The following is a 16391-nucleotide window of genomic DNA, read 5'->3' as shown; positions in this document are numbered from 1 at the left end:
TGGGGGTGGGGACGTCAGAACTGGGTTTGAATTTAGTCACTGAATTTGTTCCTTCAACTATTTGCAGAGTGCCAGGCACGTACCTGGCTAGAGGTAGGCACAGTGAAACAAGTCGGGTTAAAAAGGGCTGGGGGGTGGAGTCCTGAGGCCAGAAGCATTGCTGTCCACACCTCCAGGGCCACCGTCAGGGGGTGGGGGTGGGGGTGGGGCGGGACTAAGGGTCAGAGATCTGGGCCAGGCAGCCCCTGGCAGAAGTTACTAGCAGTCTGGACACTTCCCCGAGGAGGGAGCGGGTGCCATGGGCATTTGGCTGCGACTAGCCTTTTTACTGTTGGTGCTGCAGGCTCTGGGGCAGCCCGCATGGCCTGCGGCTGTGGCCCTGGCACTGCGCTGGCTCCTGGGAGACTCCGTCTTCTGCGTGCTGCTCAGCCTGGCCCTGCTGGCGCGGCCCTGGCTCTGGCCCTGGAGGCCCCACTGGCTGAGTCTGGCAGCTGCGGCGCTCACGCTGGCTCTGCTGCCCGCACGGCCGCCCCCGGGGCTACGCTGGCTGCCTGCAGATGTGGCCTATATCGCCGGGATCCTCCGCCTGGGCCTGGTTGTCAGAGCGCGCATGAGACGCCGCCCGCCCGACACCTTTGTGGATACCTTCGAGCGACGAGCACGAACACAGCCGGGTCACACGCCCTTGGTGTGGAAGGGGCCGGGGAGCCGCTCAGTCACCTTCAGGGAGCTGGACGACAGGGCATGCCAGGCAGTGTGGGCCCTGAAGGCCGAGCTGGGCGGCCTCACGGGCTTGCTTGGCGGGGAGTCGGCCGCCTTCCTGGTGCTGGACGCCCAGACAATTCCGGCCTTGGGTTTGTGGCTGGGGCTGGCCAAGCTGGGCTGCCCAGTGGCCTGGATCAATCCACATGGCCGGGGAGCGCCCCTGGTGCACTCAGTGCTGAGCTCTGGGGCTCGGCTGCTGGTGGTGGACCCAGGTGAGGAACCTAGAGGCTAGAAGAGGCCAGGGGGTCCTGCTGGAGGGCTAGGCAAGGACATCCTTGCTTCCTACCTACCCTCACAGGCAATTATAGTCAAAGCTCAATTGCTGGAAAGTAATTTTGGGGGCACCAGAGGTTTTTTTTTTTTTTCCATGTTTGTTTCGATCCTTTTTTTTTTTTAAGATTTATTTATTTACTTTAGGGATGCCTGGGTGGCTCAGTGGGTTAAGCCTCTGCCTTCAGCTCAGGTCATGATCCCAGGGTCCTGGGACTGAGTCCCGCATCAGGCTCTGTGCTCAGTGGGGTACCTGCTTCTCCTGCTTGTGCTCTCTCTCTCTCTGTCAAATAAAATCTTTTTTAAAAAAGATTTATTTATGTTCGAGAGTGAGCGGGGATAGGGGCCAAGGAAGAGGGAGAGAGAACCCTTGAGCAGGCTCCCCCCTGAGCGCAGAGCCCCATGCAGTGCTCTCAGGGTTCAATCCCAGGACCCTGAGACCATGACCTGAGCTGAAACTAAGAGTTGGCTCGGCCTGGCTGACTGAGCCATCCAGGCGCCCCTGTTTTAATCCTTTTTGCCAACAAATACTAACTATGGGGCTTTATCTTTGGGTCTCGGGTCTCCCCTCCTGACCTCAAATGTGGGCCTTTCCCCAATTTCTCTTCTGACCTGTCCCTGCAGACCTCCGGGAGAACCTGGAAGAGGTACTTCCCAAGCTGCAGGCAGAGAACGTCCGATGCTTCTACCTCAGCCATTCCTCCCCAACACCAGGAGTGGGGGCTCTGGGGCCTGCTCTTGATGTTGCACCCACCGACCCCGTGCCCACTGACCTACGTGCTGGGATCACACCACAGAGCCCTGCCCTGTTTATCTACACCTCAGGGACCACTGGTGAGGGTGCCCAGCAACCCCAGCCCTGACCTCTGAACCCTAATGCTGCCCTAACCCCAAGCTTGACATGTGCCTCAAACTTGACCTCTGAAACCCATCCTACCCTTTGATTGTGACACCTGGCCTGAACTCTGACCCCCAATGTGTTTTGACTGGTCAGTACCAGAACCTTGCCTCTGCCCAGTAAACAGCCACTGAAACCCTAACTGAGCTTTGGAATTTACCCTCTGAACTCCAAATCCAATTTTTCTTCCCCGAGCCCACCCACAAATCCCCATACTTGAACACCTCCTAAGATCCTCAAGCCCCTGACCATAGAGACCCACTCCTACGTGCTGGCCTTTCACCACCCGCCCTTCCCACTCCATTCCCCAGGGCTCCCAAAGCCGGCCATTGTCACGCACGAGCGACTGCTGCAGATGTGCAAGATGCTGTCCCTGGGTGGGGTCACATCTGATGACGTGGTCTACACAGTCTTGCCTCTGTACCATGTGATGGGGTTTATCCTTGGGGTCCTCAGCTGCCTGGAGCTCGGTAAGCCCTTTTCTGAAGACCCCTCCAATCCACGGGACCTCCAGACTCCAAGTCAGGGTGGAGCTTTCAGGGTAACAAGGCCCCACAGGTTACCCAGCACCGAAGTTCTTACCTTTGACAAAGGACACACAGCAGCAGACCCCAAGGCTAACTGGGCAGAGACTTGATCACTTAGTCCCTAATGGCTTTGCTGTTGTCGGAAGGTGACAAGCTGATATGAGTGCTGGGACAGTCAGCGAGGGTTAGGTGTTCACCAAGCACTCCACTGGGCTATCTTCCTGGACACCTGACTAGAAATTCAGACTGGGAACTCTCCAGTATTTTCTTTTCGAGTTTTTATAAAAAAAACTTTGAAAAACATACAAATTTCTAAATATTTCTACATGAATTCTCATGTACCCACCATCCAGCTTCAGCCACCATCAGCATTTTGCTTTCAAACATACACAGTACAGCAAAAGTAGAGAAAATAGTTTGATGAGGTCTCACATACCCTCACCCACCCTGGACAATTGTTAACACGTTGCCAATCTTATTTCATATGTATTCCCCTCTTTATTTCTCAATTATTTTAGAACAAATCCTAGACACTGTATCTTTTTGCTTGTAAGTATTCAGTATGTATCTCTAACATACAAGGACTTAAGAACTGTCACCATGGTGATATCACGTCTGACAAAATTCACGGTAACTCTAATATCATCTGATGCACAGGTCATGTTTGAATTCCCCCAGTGACATGTCTAAGTGTTTTTTGTTTTGTTTTGTTTTTTACAGTTAAAGTCCCCTCACTGTACTTGCTTGTTTGTTCTCTGCTCCTCTTTCCCCTGCATTTCTTGTTAGACTGGAAATTTCCCCTAGAGACGTTAGATTCAGTTCAATTATTGGTGGCAAGAACCTTGGTGGGATGCATTATACTTCCTAATACATCACATTGAAGGCAGCTCACAGCTGTTACCCTACCTTAGAGAGGCTCAGATGAATTGGGGAGCTGTGTGTATGTATGTACAGTTGACATGTTACATTAGTTTCAGGTGTACAATGGAGCAATTAGACAAATCTACACACTGGGGGGGCTTTAACTGGAAAACTCCCTGTCAACCTTCCCCCTGGTTTTACCAGCTCTTGAAGACCTTTCCTGAATCAGGCATTTCATCAGGGGTTGCAAACAAAGTTGTCACTTTCAAGACCAGCATCCATTTTCACATAGACGGCATTGTATTTTACCTCCCTGCCAAAAATACAGCCTTGCTGTATTTTTGAAGACACACACTTGCTACCTCACCAGGCACACAAGCAATTGTCCCTTTGGGTGCAGGGATCGTAATATTTAGCTTGCAGGGTTTTGTTGAGGATTAGGGTTGAGGTAGGGAGAGTGCTTTCCACAAAGCCAGCTGCAGAGGAGGTGATCAGCTAAAAAAGGATCACTTTCCTGGAGTGATAAGTAGTGGCCTGTAAAATTTATTAATCCATGTGTCCAACCTTCGAGACATCCTTCCACCAACTCATGCATCCATCTACTAACCTACCTCCTCACCCACCCATCCATCTATGCCACCACCAATCCATCTGCCCACTCATCCACCTACTATCCATCTGCCCAGCTAGACATTCATAAAAGATTTATCATAATCAAGAATGATTAATATTCATAGCCCTTATTTAGCAGTGCTCACTTTGTACCAAGCATTGAGCTTGGTACACATTCTGAAGATAGGATTCAAACCCACGCCCACCTATGCTCTTCTCATGTGAGCAGTCCTAGCTGGGTCAGGGACACACAGATGAGCTCCAAATCCTGTGCTTTAAAGGGCCACAGTTAGGTGATCAAAGCAGCTTATCACAGTGGCATGGAAGCATGACCTGAAACCCTTTCCTCTCCCCACTCAGGAGCAACCTGTGTCCTGGCCCCCAAGTTCTCTGCTTCCCACTTCTGGGATGACTGTCGGCAGCATGGTGTGACTGTGATCCTGTATGTGGGTGAGGTCCTGCGGTACCTGTGTAATACTCCACAGGTGAGGGGCTAAGATTAGGGCTCCGTGGTGAACACCTCAGATATGATCCTAGATGTCATCTCAGGTAAAGGTTTCAGAGAGATTCAGGTACAGGACTCAAGCAAGGTCCCTTAGGTAAAACACCCCAGGCAATAGCCACAGTTAACGCATCCCACACAAGGTTTCCAATCATGGCTCCTATGATGATCAGCAGTGCTACCTTGGGCAGGTGACTTCACCTCTCTCAGCCTCAGTGTCCTCATTTGGAAAATGAGGATCTATTATCCTCAAAGGGGGTATTTGTGAGAATAAAACATATATAAAGTGCCTAGAACAAAGGGTGATTCAGGGTAAACTCACCAGATGTGAACTTATCAGCAATGAGGTATGGATCACTGATAAAATGCTTCAGGTAACTACCTCCAGGTGAGGCCCCCAGGTGTCTCCCCAAGGTGAAACTTCAAGTCACTCCCCAGTTTACCTCCAGTTAAAGGCCCCTGAGTAACCCCTCCAGGTAACCTCCCCCCAGGTAAAAGTTCCAGATACTACCCCTATATAAGATCCCAGATATTTCCTCTAGGTAAGCCCTGGATAAGGCCTCCAGTCACCCCTAGGTATCCCTTCAGGTAAGGCTTTTAGGTAACTTACCCCCAGGTAACCTCTGTAGGTAACCCTCCAAGTACAGACTCCAGGTAACTACTCTCAAGTAAGAACCCTTGGTAGACTACCTAGGTATAGATGCCCCCCCCCCCCATCACCTCCCAGGTAATTCCTCAGGTAAAGACCAAGAGATAGCCTTCGTAGGTAAGGGTTCTAGGGCACACTCCTGTTCACCCTTCTCGGGATGTCCCTGCAGCGACCAGAGGACCGGACACATACAGTCCGCTTGGCAATGGGCAATGGACTCCGGGCAGAGGTATGGAAGTCCTTCCAGCAGCGCTTTGGCCCCATTCGGATCTTGGAAAGCTATGGCTCTACAGAAGGCAACATTGGCTTCGTCAACTATCCAGGGCGCTGTGGGGCCCTGGGCAAGATAAGCTGCTTGCTTCGAGTGAGTGGGTTCGATGGGACAGTGGCCCTGATTGAGGCTGAGCCCACAGGACCTCTACTGACACTTCCCTACCCTCCACTCAGATGCTGTCCCCCTTTGAGCTAGTACAGTTCGACACGGAGGCCGAAGAGCCTGTCAGGGACAATCAGGGATTCTGTGTCCCTGTGGGGCCAGGTACAAGGGTTGGGAAACCTCCCCTGGGTGTGGGAAGGGCGGGGGCCATCTGCCCCTTGGCTGGAACAAGCTGCCCAAAGCCTTGCGGTCAGTGCCCAGTGGTGGTGTCTGCTGCCCTCACCTCGTCTGACCACTGCCTGGGACCCTCTGCCTCGCTGCCTTCTCAGCTCTGCCTGGCTCCTCTGCCTCAGCCTCTTGCTCTGCTGGGTCTCTGGGTGTCCATTTGTGGGAGTCATGTCCTCCCGGGCATCAGCACCTTCTCCTAGGGTCGTCCCTCCTGGGGCCACGCGCGGTCTTGGCCATATCTCTTTCTTCCCGCCACCACTTGTCTCTGTCCCGTGTCCTTCCCTTGTAACCCTCTTTCTGTTTCTAGTGGGCCCCCCAATGTTTCCTGTCTCCCAGCCTGTCTCCCCCCCCCCCCATCTTTATCTCTAGGTCTCTCTCTGTCTCTTCTTCGGCAGGCTCTCGGTGATGAAGAGTCCACCATGGTCGGGAACCTCCGGCCGGGGGCTAGTGGGGTGTGCGGTTCTCGGCCATGGCTAAGGCCCTGATTCCAACTCCCACCCCCAGGGGAAGCGGGGCTTCTGTTGTCCCAGGTCTTGAGCCACCAACCTTTCGTGGGCTACCGCGGGGCGCGAGAGCTGTCGGAACGGAAGTTGGTGCGGAATGTGCGGCGCAGGGGTGACGTGTACTTCAACACCGGCGACGTGCTGACCATGGACGAAGAAGGCTTCCTTTACTTTCGCGACCGCCTCGGGGACACCTTCCGGTCGGGTCCCGGCCGGGACTGGGAGAGCGGGTGGCAGGGGCTTCCTGGTCCTTTGAGGGAGCCGGGCTGAAGAGGCGGGACTTCCGGGCCCGGGGGCGTGGCCTCTCGAGCCTGAAGGGGCCGGAGTTGGGCAGAACCACCTATCAGATCTTGCAGGGGGAGGGGCTTGGCGGGCAAGAGGCGGGGCCTCCGCTTTGCCACGGTTGCGTTCACTAGCATTGGATTCGACCACACAGATGGAAAGGTGAGAACGTGTCCACGCGGGAGGTGGAGAGCGTTTTGTCACTCGTGGACTTCCTGCAGGAGGTGAACGTCTACGGTGTGTCTGTACCAGGTGTGGAGGATCTGCCTCATCTTAAACCTCCAACGGCTTTGTGGGCAGAGGGGTGTTACCCAGATTTTACAGGTGGGGGAGCTGTTGGGGTACAGCCAGTGAGCAGAGGTGGGCCAAGTGAGAGGGTCAGCCATGGGCACCGTGAGTTGGGTGATCCGAGAATGACTGGCGTGTTCCCCAGGCTGTGAGGGCAAGGTGGGCATGGCTGCCGTGCAGCTGGTCCCGGGCCAGACCTTCGATGGGCAGAGGATGTACCAGCATGTCCGCACTTGGCTCCCTGCCTATGCTGCACCCCATTTCATCCGTATCCAGGTGAGCTCAGGGTGGCACAGTAGGTGGATGGGAGGTCTTGGCCAGGGCCTCACAGTCGGGTTATGCTTACTGCCCCTGCAGGACACCCTGGCAATCACAAGCACATTCAAACTGGTGAAGTCACGTTTGGCGCGCGAGGGCTTCAATGTCGGCATCATTGCTGACCCCTTGTTCATGTTGGACAACCAGGCCAAGGCCTTCCGGCCCCTCACGGTGGACATGTACCAGGCTGTGTGCAATGGAACTTGGAGACTCTGACCATTTGGCCAGTCCCCAGGACATCTGAAGTGGTAGTGCCCAATGCTGACTACTACCACTCCCATTTGCAGGGTCACCTCCCCCTACCCCAAACCTGCTGAGGATCATCATGAATCCCTGCCTGGCCATAACCCCCGTTGCAGAGAGTGAGATGATGCTAGGCCCCGTAACGGAGTGAGAATAAACTTGGACATGTACACAGATGTCTACGCGTGTAGGGGCCAAGGGCAGGCAGCCCCAAGATGGGCCCCTTTGGCATAAAGATTATTTTGTGTTAAAAGCAATAAAAACCCAGCAGATTCAGAAGCTCTTTACCTACCCCACAGATAACTACATAATGACAGGGAGGAATTTAGCAAGACCTCTTTTATCAAATTCCTGTGTCCTCTTGTTTCTGAATGGCCCAAAGACCGTTTGTTTACCAAATATTTACTCTTTCATTTTCCTTTAAATTACATTATTTCCTATTGAATTCCCGGACATCTATACTTTTCTCAGTTCAGTATGACATGTACACCTCATTTTGCCTGTCTTTGGAATTTTATGGCTGTATGTATTCCCCATATGTACCAAATTAAATTTTATTTTCTCCTGTTAACATGTCTCGTGTCAATTTGATTCTTAGTCAAGCCAGAAAGACCTTGAAGGGCAGAAGAAATTCTTCCTCCCCAACAGTGGCTGGAGATACAAGCAAGGAACTCAGGGCTTAGTGCCTCCAGAGACCTTACTTCAGGGTCCCCCATCTCCCCACCAGCCTTAGGGAATGGCTCTGTCTAGGCAAGGCCACCAGTGAGGGAGGAGCCAGTAGCCTCAAAGTCATTCCAGGATTGAGAGATGAGGTTCACTCTATCTATAGGTCTTCTTGTGGCCCCTGATGGGCTGACCCCAGGCCACCAGATGTGGATATGGTTGGGAAGGTGTAAGGAGAAGTGCCATCGTGGTGACATGACAAGGCATTGAACTAAGCTGAGAAGGAGCAGCAGCAAGTAACTGGGAAAGAGTGTCTTTGGCAGAGAGCATCTGCAAAAGCCCTGATGCGAGTCCTGTGGGGAGGGGTGTGGGGCAGATCAGAGCCCTCTGGAAGATGAAATCCAGTGTGCTAGGGGCCAAAAGAGCCCTCCAGGCATTGTGTGAACTGTAGGCAGGAGCATGCTTTTGCTGGTTTCAGGAAAGTGTTGTGCACTGTCGGGGGCTTTAAATGTTACTTGATCACTATGGAACTATAGTCTGTGGGCCAAGGGAAAGTGAGTGTCAAAGGCTTTGGAAGTATAGTCCTCAATGTCTCAAGAATCAACAGTGCTTCCACGGGAATTAGGATAAACACAGATGGCACTGAACCTCTGGGAAGTGCAATCCACCCCATGTCAGGGGCTACAGGTGCCGCCCAGGCATCTTAAGAGCTGGAGCCCTGGAAAAGGGGAATAACACGTTAATCCTCAGTGGTCTGTGCTCTCTCCATGGCAGGAATCGCTGCCTGCACATTACAGATGTTGTAGGCTGGGGCACAAGGCTGGGGTACACGTGGGTGTGAAGATTGAGACGTAGGCCTTGAGAGCTCCAATACCAGAAGTGACACCTGGGTCATTGTGGGAGCTGTTAGGTAGAGGCCAGTGATCACAAAAACTCTCTGGTGTGTAGCCCAAGCAGGATCAGAGGACAGGCTGCTAGTTTTCAAGCCCTCTGGAGTTCTGCAGCATAAGCCTGTAGGGGCCACCCTCCACTTGCCCCAGCGCCGACTCTGTATGTGGCTCTCACCAGATCGAAGTCCACCCATTCCCATCCAACCCTAGCTTCAGAATGCCATCGCCTGACACCTCCTACTCCATCCTCATACTTGTAGGTTTATGTTCTAAACATACTCTTCCCTGTTGTTTCAGTGGCTTTCTGAACTAAGTGAGATGTGTGTTCAGTCCATCTTGACCTAGAAAGCCAGGGAAACTTTTACACTCACAGCCTGCTCAGGGTTAAGAGCAGCCTAGCGGGAAAGAGCCCAACATGACCACAGAAGTTTGGAGGAGGGCAGTGCAAGGCCAAGACGTGGGGAGAGGCAGGTGATCCTAGTTGCTGTTTCCATGGGGTCAAGGTGGGAGCCACTGACCAGTCCTGGGAGAGGTGGCCTTGAGGGTGGAGGAAGTGAAGGGTAGCAGAAGCCAACCACACAGACGGGAAGGAGACTGGTGGGGAGATGGGAGAGGGCATCAGTCTCTGCTCGAGGGTCAGGAAGACTCAGGTTGGAAACTGGACTCCAGAGCTTCAGTAAAAGACACAGAAAAGGTCGAACATGACTTGTTGAGTACCCACTTGGTGTTTGACAGATGCCCTTGATCCTGAATCCCATGGATTTCCCAAAACAGGTGTCGATCAGTTAGAGCGGGGGTTTGTCTGCATTTCACAGCTGTGGGGACTAAGGCTCTGACCTACTCAAGGCACCCTCCCGGACGTGAATCTGGGGGAAGACGGGATGGGGATAAGGCCAGAGTGTGGACCAGAGCAGAGAGAGGGGAGTCCAGGAGGGGTGGACAGTGGCTCAGGGTAACAAGAATTCTGGTTCAGTGGACCTATACTCCAAGGATCATGGGGAGCCAGTTCCAGCAAGACACCTCTCACTGCCCCATCTCCCCTCTTTGTAGGACTTGTGCGGTTCCAGAGATAGAAGATAGGTCTCCACCTGCTAGCAGGTGGAGAGTGGGGGAGACATGTCTTTGCTCATTCTGTATGACAGATGGCTACCAGACCTTGGAGGTGATGGGACGAGAGCACCCCCTTGTCTCAGGCAACCGAGCCTGGATCTACAAAGATGCATCTCATGGTAGAGCTGAGACTTGGGGCGTCCTCATGATGTCTACATTGCTGAAGTCTCCGAGCAGACTCCCACAAACCTCTGGCTACCATGAAGAAGAGGTGTCCCAGCCCCTCATTGGGGGACAGGCAAGCAGCAACTCTGCCCTGCTTTGAAGGACCTGCACTGAAGCCAAGGCTTCAAAGCTCTGGGATGATGACACTTAGGACTGTGCCGTTAAACCCTTCTGAACCATGACCTGGAGGCTGGGAGGGGAGGCTGAGGCTGTGGACTTCCACAGTGCTGTGCAAGGATTTACACAAGGTGCATCCATTCCAACTGCTAATTTTTGCTCTTTCTTTTTTGTTCCCAAGTAGAGAGACCACTAACATCCCTGGGTGTGAGGACTGACGGCAGGACGGGCCCTGGCCTGTGAGGGCCACGGGGAGAAACAAGGAGTCCCATGTGGTCTCCTCCAAACCTGTTGTCACGATCACCTCTCGTCAGGGCGGGGGGAATATAAAGGCTCCGGCAGCGGTGCCTTTGGTAACAACGGGACGTGGCCAATGCTGAGGCTTGGATGAGAAAGTGAATGAAAGAGCATGGCTCAAGACCTATCAGTCTTCATGCCTGTCTCCCTCTCCCCACCCCAGGGACCGCCCCCTCTGCTTAGCCCACCCACTGTGGGACTGCCACGAGCGGGCAGGCAGGCCTGGCATCACCCAGCTCTCACACTGGCAGACCCGAGCATGGCGGTTAGAACCCCGGGGGCAGATTGGTGAGCTGTCTGGATGCTGGGCCTGTGGCCTGGATTCAAGTCCTGGCTCTGCTGTGCACAACTCACATCCCCTCTCTCTGCCTCCATTCCCTCATCTGAGGAGTGGGGATACCAGCCACAGCAGCCACCTCACAGGGCTGGCAGCTGGCACACGCTGACCCTTCGCAAGACCCTGCCTGTCAGGATCCCTCTGTAGGCCTGAATCTCTCTCCCTCTCTCGTCGGTTCTTTCCCCCAGAGGTGGAAGCTAAGACAGAGCCCAAGGCCAACACCTGGCCCCCACATGACCTCCTAGCCACTGGGTCCGCTCTCAGGAGGCCCTGGAGGAAGCGAGGTCTTGGAAGAGTACCCGGAGGGTCGGCCTGGCGGCCAGTTTGTGCAGGGACAGGGGAAACTTCTAGGACTGCCTCCCCAGCGTTCCAGCAGTCCCCCTCCTCACCTGAGCACCCACAGTCATAACAGGCACGAAACGGCACTCTACTGCCGAGTCTCTGCCCTGCCCAAGTCCCAGCGTCCAAATGGGGGGAATGTGCCCCTGCGAGATCTGCAGGCTGACCACTTAGGGTTGGAGTGAGCCGTAGCTGAAATGGCAAACGTCGTCACCATGTGCAGACAGACCGACAGTGCACACACGGGTCTTCTCCAAGATGTGGGTATGCAGGGAACGTGGGTGTTTTACGACAAGCCTGGGAAGGCTGGAGCTGTGAACTCAGGCTTCAGCAGGCTTCGAAACTGCGGCTGGACCTGAGGCAGAAGTGGACCCCGCTTCCCTCCCCAGTGAGCCCTCTGATGACACCACCGAAGAAGGCCTGGCCTGGGGGGTCAGGCCTGCCCCACGCCGGGGTCTGCGCACAGGTTTCTCTCCCGTGTGGATCCTCTGGTGGTGGAAGAGGGCCGGGCGCTCGCGGAAGGCGCGGCCACAATGTGCGCACACAAAGGGCTTCTCACCCGTGTGGATGCGTCGGTGGCTGAGCAACACCGCGCCCTTGGCAAAAGCCTTCCCGCAGTCCCCGCAGCGGAAGGGCCGCTCGCCCGTGTGCAGCAGCTGATGCTGCGTGAGGTTAGAGCTGTGGCTGAAGGCGCGGCCACACTGTGCGCAGGCGAAGGGCTTCTCGCCTGTGTGCACACGCTGGTGATTGGAGAGTGAGGAACCCTGGCTGAAGGCGGCACCACAAAGGGCACAAGTATAAGGCTTCTCACCAGTGTGCATGCGTTCATGCTGGATGAGGTGTGAGTTGCGGCAGAAACGGCGGCCACACTGGGCACACGCGTAGGGCCGCCCGCCTGCATGGATCTTGCGGTGCTGGCTGAGGTTGGAGCCGTGGCTGAAGGCCTTGCCACACTCACTGCAGCGGAAGGACTTCTCGGCTGTGTGTATGCGCTGGTGCCTCACCAGTGAGGAGCTATGCCGGAAGGCCTTGCCACAGGCCGGGCACGCGTAGGGCGTCTCACCACTGTGGATGCGCTGGTGCTGCGTCAGGTGCGACGTCTGGCTGAAGGCCTTGCCGCACTGCGCGCATTCGTATGGCCGCTCTCCAGTGTGTGTGCGCAGGTGCTTGAGCAGGTCCGAGCTCTTCACGAATACTTTGTTGCACGCCCTGCATTCGAAGGGCTTCTCCCCGGGAAGGAGGCCAGGGCCTGGGTGGAGGGCCTTGCCCAGCTGATCCCAGGTTGGGGACTTGTGGGTATCAGGGAGTCTCTGAGGCACCTCGGGAGCCAAATCCTTTCTTCCTTCCCCGCTAGCATGACTAACCTCAAGTACTGAGATGCTTGGGAAGACTCTGTGGGGCGCTGCCCACGAGTATGGCTTCTGCCTCTGGGATGCCCTCTGGTGTTTAGCTGGTTTGTGACCTTCTATTATGGCCAACTCCCTGGCTTGGCCATCCTGGTTAGTCCTCAGTGGGGAGGTCAGCCGCAGACTGACACTGGCCTCCCCACCGCCAGGACCTAGCAGGAGCCGTTCCCAGTAGATTACAGACACCCCTGTGGGTTTTTTCTCCTGAGAGGGGGAGGTGCCCCGCCAGCCCTCCAGGCTTTTCCCACGCTCACAGATGCCAGCAAAGGGGAGGACCCTCGTAGGTGCTGGAGGGGAGCCGTCATGGAAGGCCCCTGGCAGTTCTGCTGCTCCTGGAACAACCCTGTCGTATGCCAGGTGACGGGAACCTGAAGGCACAGAAATGGTAGACCCTGGGTCATGCTGGCCGAGACGGGATGACCGGGGCAGGCCTAGCGGTCAGACAAAGGGGATGCCAAGGACCGTGTGCGAGCTGGGGAGGAAAGCAGCAGCCAGACCAGTGTGCATCATTCCCTTCTGTCTCGGGGGACTCCTCCAGCCTCCTTTTGCTCCTTACACGGATGGCTACCTGCCGCTATAGGCTTTACTCACAAACTCTGTTTCCCCGCTGCCTCTCCCCTAGCATGGTCAACTCCATGAAAGCAGGACCAGGAGCGTCCTGGTAAAGGCTGTGCCCCGGTGCCCGGAATGGGGTCCCACGGGAGCTCCCCCTTGGTGGGCGAGCCAAGGCCAGAGCCTCCAGGAGGGGCTGACGGTAGAAGGAGAACAGGACGGAGTCAGGTGGGAGGCAAGAGATGAGAGTGTCCAGGAAGGCAGGGAAAGGGGGACAGAAGCGTGGCCGCCGGTGGGCCCAAGCTCACACCCTCTGAGTCCCCACTCACCAGGGCTGGGCTTCCTGTGAGCATTCCTGGCTGGCGTCGCAACTGTCCCACCGAGAACCCAGGGCTCCTCGCCACGCTCAAGCTGGATGACTACCCGGGGTCTTGAGGCAGAGAGTCCTGTGAGAAAAGACAAGCAAGTGAGGGGCCAGGCCCAGCACAACAGAGGGCAGGAGTCACGACTTTATGGGACATAGATGGTGTCATCCGTGCACCCAAGAAGACCACACCACAGGGCAGGACTCACAGGAAAAGTGCAATGGTCCCTGTGAGGAGAACCGTGTTGGCAGCAGCAGATGAAAGGGGCCGAGGCTGAACACAGAGGCGCCACGGCGGCACAGGGACACTCAGCCAGCTGGTGTGAGGCTGCTCATAGGCCAACAGGAGATATGGGGTTAGTGCTGGCAACAACTGAGCTTCCCGTGGAAAACCCAGGGCCTTACCCAGCGAGGCCACAAGTGTGAAGTTCTCCAGCATCACGTGGCAGTACAAGGCCCTCTGGGCTGTGTCCAGGAGCTCCCACTCCTCCTGGGAGAAGTACACGGCCACATCCTCAAAGGCCATCAGGCCCTACAACAGCGGGCAGGGGAAGATGGACACGGTCTAAGCTATGGCTCTAGGACCCAGGACCCACCTCCCCGTCCCAAAGGCTGCCTTTCCCCATGTCCCTCAGAGGCTTACCTTCCTCCCCCCCCCCCTCCGCCCCCCCAGGCTCTGCAACTCTGCAGACGAAACTTCTCTCCTCTCCCCTACACCCTACCGGTCCAGGGCACAGATGCCTTCTCGGCCTCTCCACTGGCCACTCACACAAGGCAGCCAGAGCAAGCTCACGGCCTTCAGATGGCTGCCACCCCAAGGGCAGGCCCAGGTGCCCACCTGTGCTCCAGCCTTTGCACAAACTGACCCTCCCCAGACATGCCCTTAACTGTTCCTGTAACGAGCAGTTGTACAAGTCCCAGCTGTGGACCTGCCCAGGCCTGGAGGGACGCCCCCTTCTGCTGAACTTGCCTGACATCCCAAGGCTGCTCCTCCAGCATGAAGGACTGGCTGGCTGATCCCCTCCAGTCACTACAGGAGGGGGCCCAAGGATCTGGTGAGCACACAGGAAGCCAGTCTCCTCCTCCCTCCATGACCACGCCCACCCCTCCCCCCATTTCCCTGGCCAAAACCCTGCCTTAGGCCGCTTGACTTCCTCCCAGAGCCCCAGGGGCTACCAGCCTGTCTTCACCTCCCTGGAGTGCTACCCATCCCTGGCTGAGTCCACAGGATTCCTTCCTCCTCAATGTGATTCCCAGGCCCTGCCGGCTCAGAATTATCAGGACTGTGTCCTCGGACATCAGCAATTCCAGGTCCACGTGATACCTCCACTCCGGGACAGCACAGATTCCCTGATCTTACTCTGAAGCCTGCTTTCCCTTCAAATGCCTGTGTCCGTCTACAGCAGTTCTGTTCTTCTGGGTGCTCAGGCCAGAAAACCTGGCACTGTGCTCCACTCGGGCCACTGGCTCCCACGCCGCACCTGAGACATCAGATCTCTCCAGAATCCGACCACTTTCCCCATCTCCACGGGCCCGGTGTGCCGCAGGTGCCGTCTTCCGCCACCTGGGCTGTGGCAGCGCCCGGCCCCTGCACACGGCCACCCCCGCTCTGCGTCGTTTCTCCGCCAAGCAAACCGTGGGATACTTCTAAAGACCCTAACTTAAAGCACGTCCAGTCTCTGTTCGAATCCTCCCCCGGCTCCCGACACAACTCCTCAGCCTGCCATTTCTCCCCCGTGCTCACGTCGGGAAGCTCGGTTCCCGAAGCACCTAGGCTCCGTCTCCCCTCCCCGCTTTTGCACGTGCGGGACCCTCCGCTCGGAACTTCCTTCTACACCTCACTCCCTTGGCTGCCCGAGGTGGGGATCTCACACGTGCACGCTCCACTGGCCTGAACGCCGGGGCCCAGGACGCACCGACAGGGGAGACAGGACGTTCGGGTAAAGTCCCTCCCTGAGCCGAGACTCGGGTCCCTCCCGGGCGGGATCTAGCTGGCTGGGGCGGGAGGGGGTCTTACGCTTCCTCCACTCACCTGCGCCGGGTCCGTCAGCGCCGCGGTCGCCATCAGAACCTGTACTTGCGGACGCGCAGAAAGCGACGGCTACGCGGACGTCCCGGCTCCGGGCCTCAGTCTCTCCGCCGTCTGGGGCACAGACGCCCAGGACGCCGTCTCCCCGGCCGCCCGGGGGTCGGAGAGCACGTGACGCGGGGCACCGCCCCACAGCCCCGCGGGGCGGCCCGGGCTACACCCGGAGAAACCGAGGCTCGGCGGGCGCGACCGTCGCCGGGGACCACGGCGTGCGCCTAGCGGCCCTCCGCTCGCGCCCTCGTCGCGGCCCTCGCCCGGCTCTCCGAGGCTCCTGGAAGGCCGACCCGGACCCGCCGCGCTCCAGTGCCCAACACCGGTGTGGCCCCACGCCCCGCAGCGAAGTGACAGTCCCGGACGCCGGAAGTCCAGCCCCCGCAAGCCCTCGCTGGCCCAATGCGCGCCGCGGACGCACGCGCGGCGCCTTCTGGGAAGCGTAGTTCCCGCCCGCCCTGCGGCCGGGTGGGCGGAGCCCTTTCCGACGTCCGTGGCCACGGCCCGGCGGCTCCGCGCAGCGCGCTGGGAAATGGAGTCCCGCGGGCGCGCCCCCGCGTCCGTGGGCCGGTGCGCCTGAGGCGGGGAGTCGCCTGGCTGGGCGTCCTCCGCTCGGGGTCCCGGGAGCCCGGCCTGCACCCAAGCGGCCCCGAGGCTAAACGCCGGACTCGCAGAAGCGGAAGCGGCTGAGGTCCCTGGAGGCGACCCCAGCCTGGGGCTTTAAGGACAAAGCCCAGTGGGAGGGGCGG

General features: G+C 57.0%; 2 protein-coding genes across 2 annotated transcripts; one reads left to right on the top strand and one right to left on the bottom strand.

The window, feature by feature from the left end:
- The first annotated feature begins 239 nt into the window (after nt 1-239).
- SLC27A5 (solute carrier family 27 member 5) lies at nt 240-7887 on the top strand. Its single transcript, XM_028093370.2, has 10 exons — nt 240-977; nt 1660-1869; nt 2245-2403; nt 4294-4418; nt 5254-5448; nt 5532-5622; nt 6193-6391; nt 6628-6725; nt 6907-7037; nt 7119-7887. Exons 1-10 carry the CDS (start codon nt 299-301, stop codon nt 7293-7295), a joined length of 2064 nt encoding a protein of 687 aa, XP_027949171.2. The 5' UTR covers nt 240-298; the 3' UTR covers nt 7296-7887.
- LOC148163319 (uncharacterized) lies at nt 7644-16044 on the bottom strand. The gene is made up of 4 exons (XM_088027006.1): nt 15595-16044; nt 13968-14094; nt 13528-13644; nt 7644-13014 (listed from the first exon to the last, which is right to left on the bottom strand). The coding sequence occupies exons 1-4, from the start codon at nt 15625-15627 to the stop codon at nt 11561-11563; spliced, it is 1731 nt and encodes a 576-aa protein (XP_087883132.1). The 5' UTR covers nt 15628-16044; the 3' UTR covers nt 7644-11560.
- Between the last annotated feature and the right edge of the window lie 347 nt (nt 16045-16391).

Source organism: Eumetopias jubatus, unplaced genomic scaffold (assembly GCF_037043125.1).
Source record: "Eumetopias jubatus isolate StellerSeaLion01/CBP00866 unplaced genomic scaffold, mEumJub1_p1.0 scaffold_10, whole genome shotgun sequence".
NCBI classification, from domain to species: domain Eukaryota; kingdom Metazoa; phylum Chordata; class Mammalia; order Carnivora; family Otariidae; genus Eumetopias; species Eumetopias jubatus.
Note: the sequence above shows the minus strand (reverse complement) of the source record. Positions and strands in the feature narration are given on the sequence as shown.

Bases quoted from the DNA above. Each gene is read 5' to 3' on its own strand.
- LOC148163319 (XM_088027006.1), bottom strand. From the start codon at position 15,627: ATGGCGACCGCGGCGCTGACGGACCCGGCGCAG. The intron at 13,645-13,967 runs GTAAGGCCCTGG...CTTTTCTCACAG, and splicing joins CACACTTGTGGCCTCGCTGG to GACTCTCTGCCTCAAGACCC. The intron at 13,015-13,527 runs GTGAGTGGGGAC...CTGTGCCTTCAG, and splicing joins TCACAGGAAGCCCAGCCCTG to GTTCCCGTCACCTGGCATAC.
- SLC27A5 (XM_028093370.2), top strand. From the start codon at position 299: ATGGGCATTTGGCTGCGACTAGCCTTTTTACTGTTGGTGCTGCAGGCT. The intron at 6,392-6,627 runs GTCGGGTCCCGG...TCGACCACACAG, and splicing joins CGCCTCGGGGACACCTTCCG to ATGGAAAGGTGAGAACGTGT. The intron at 6,726-6,906 runs GTGTGGAGGATC...CGTGTTCCCCAG, and splicing joins CTACGGTGTGTCTGTACCAG to GCTGTGAGGGCAAGGTGGGC.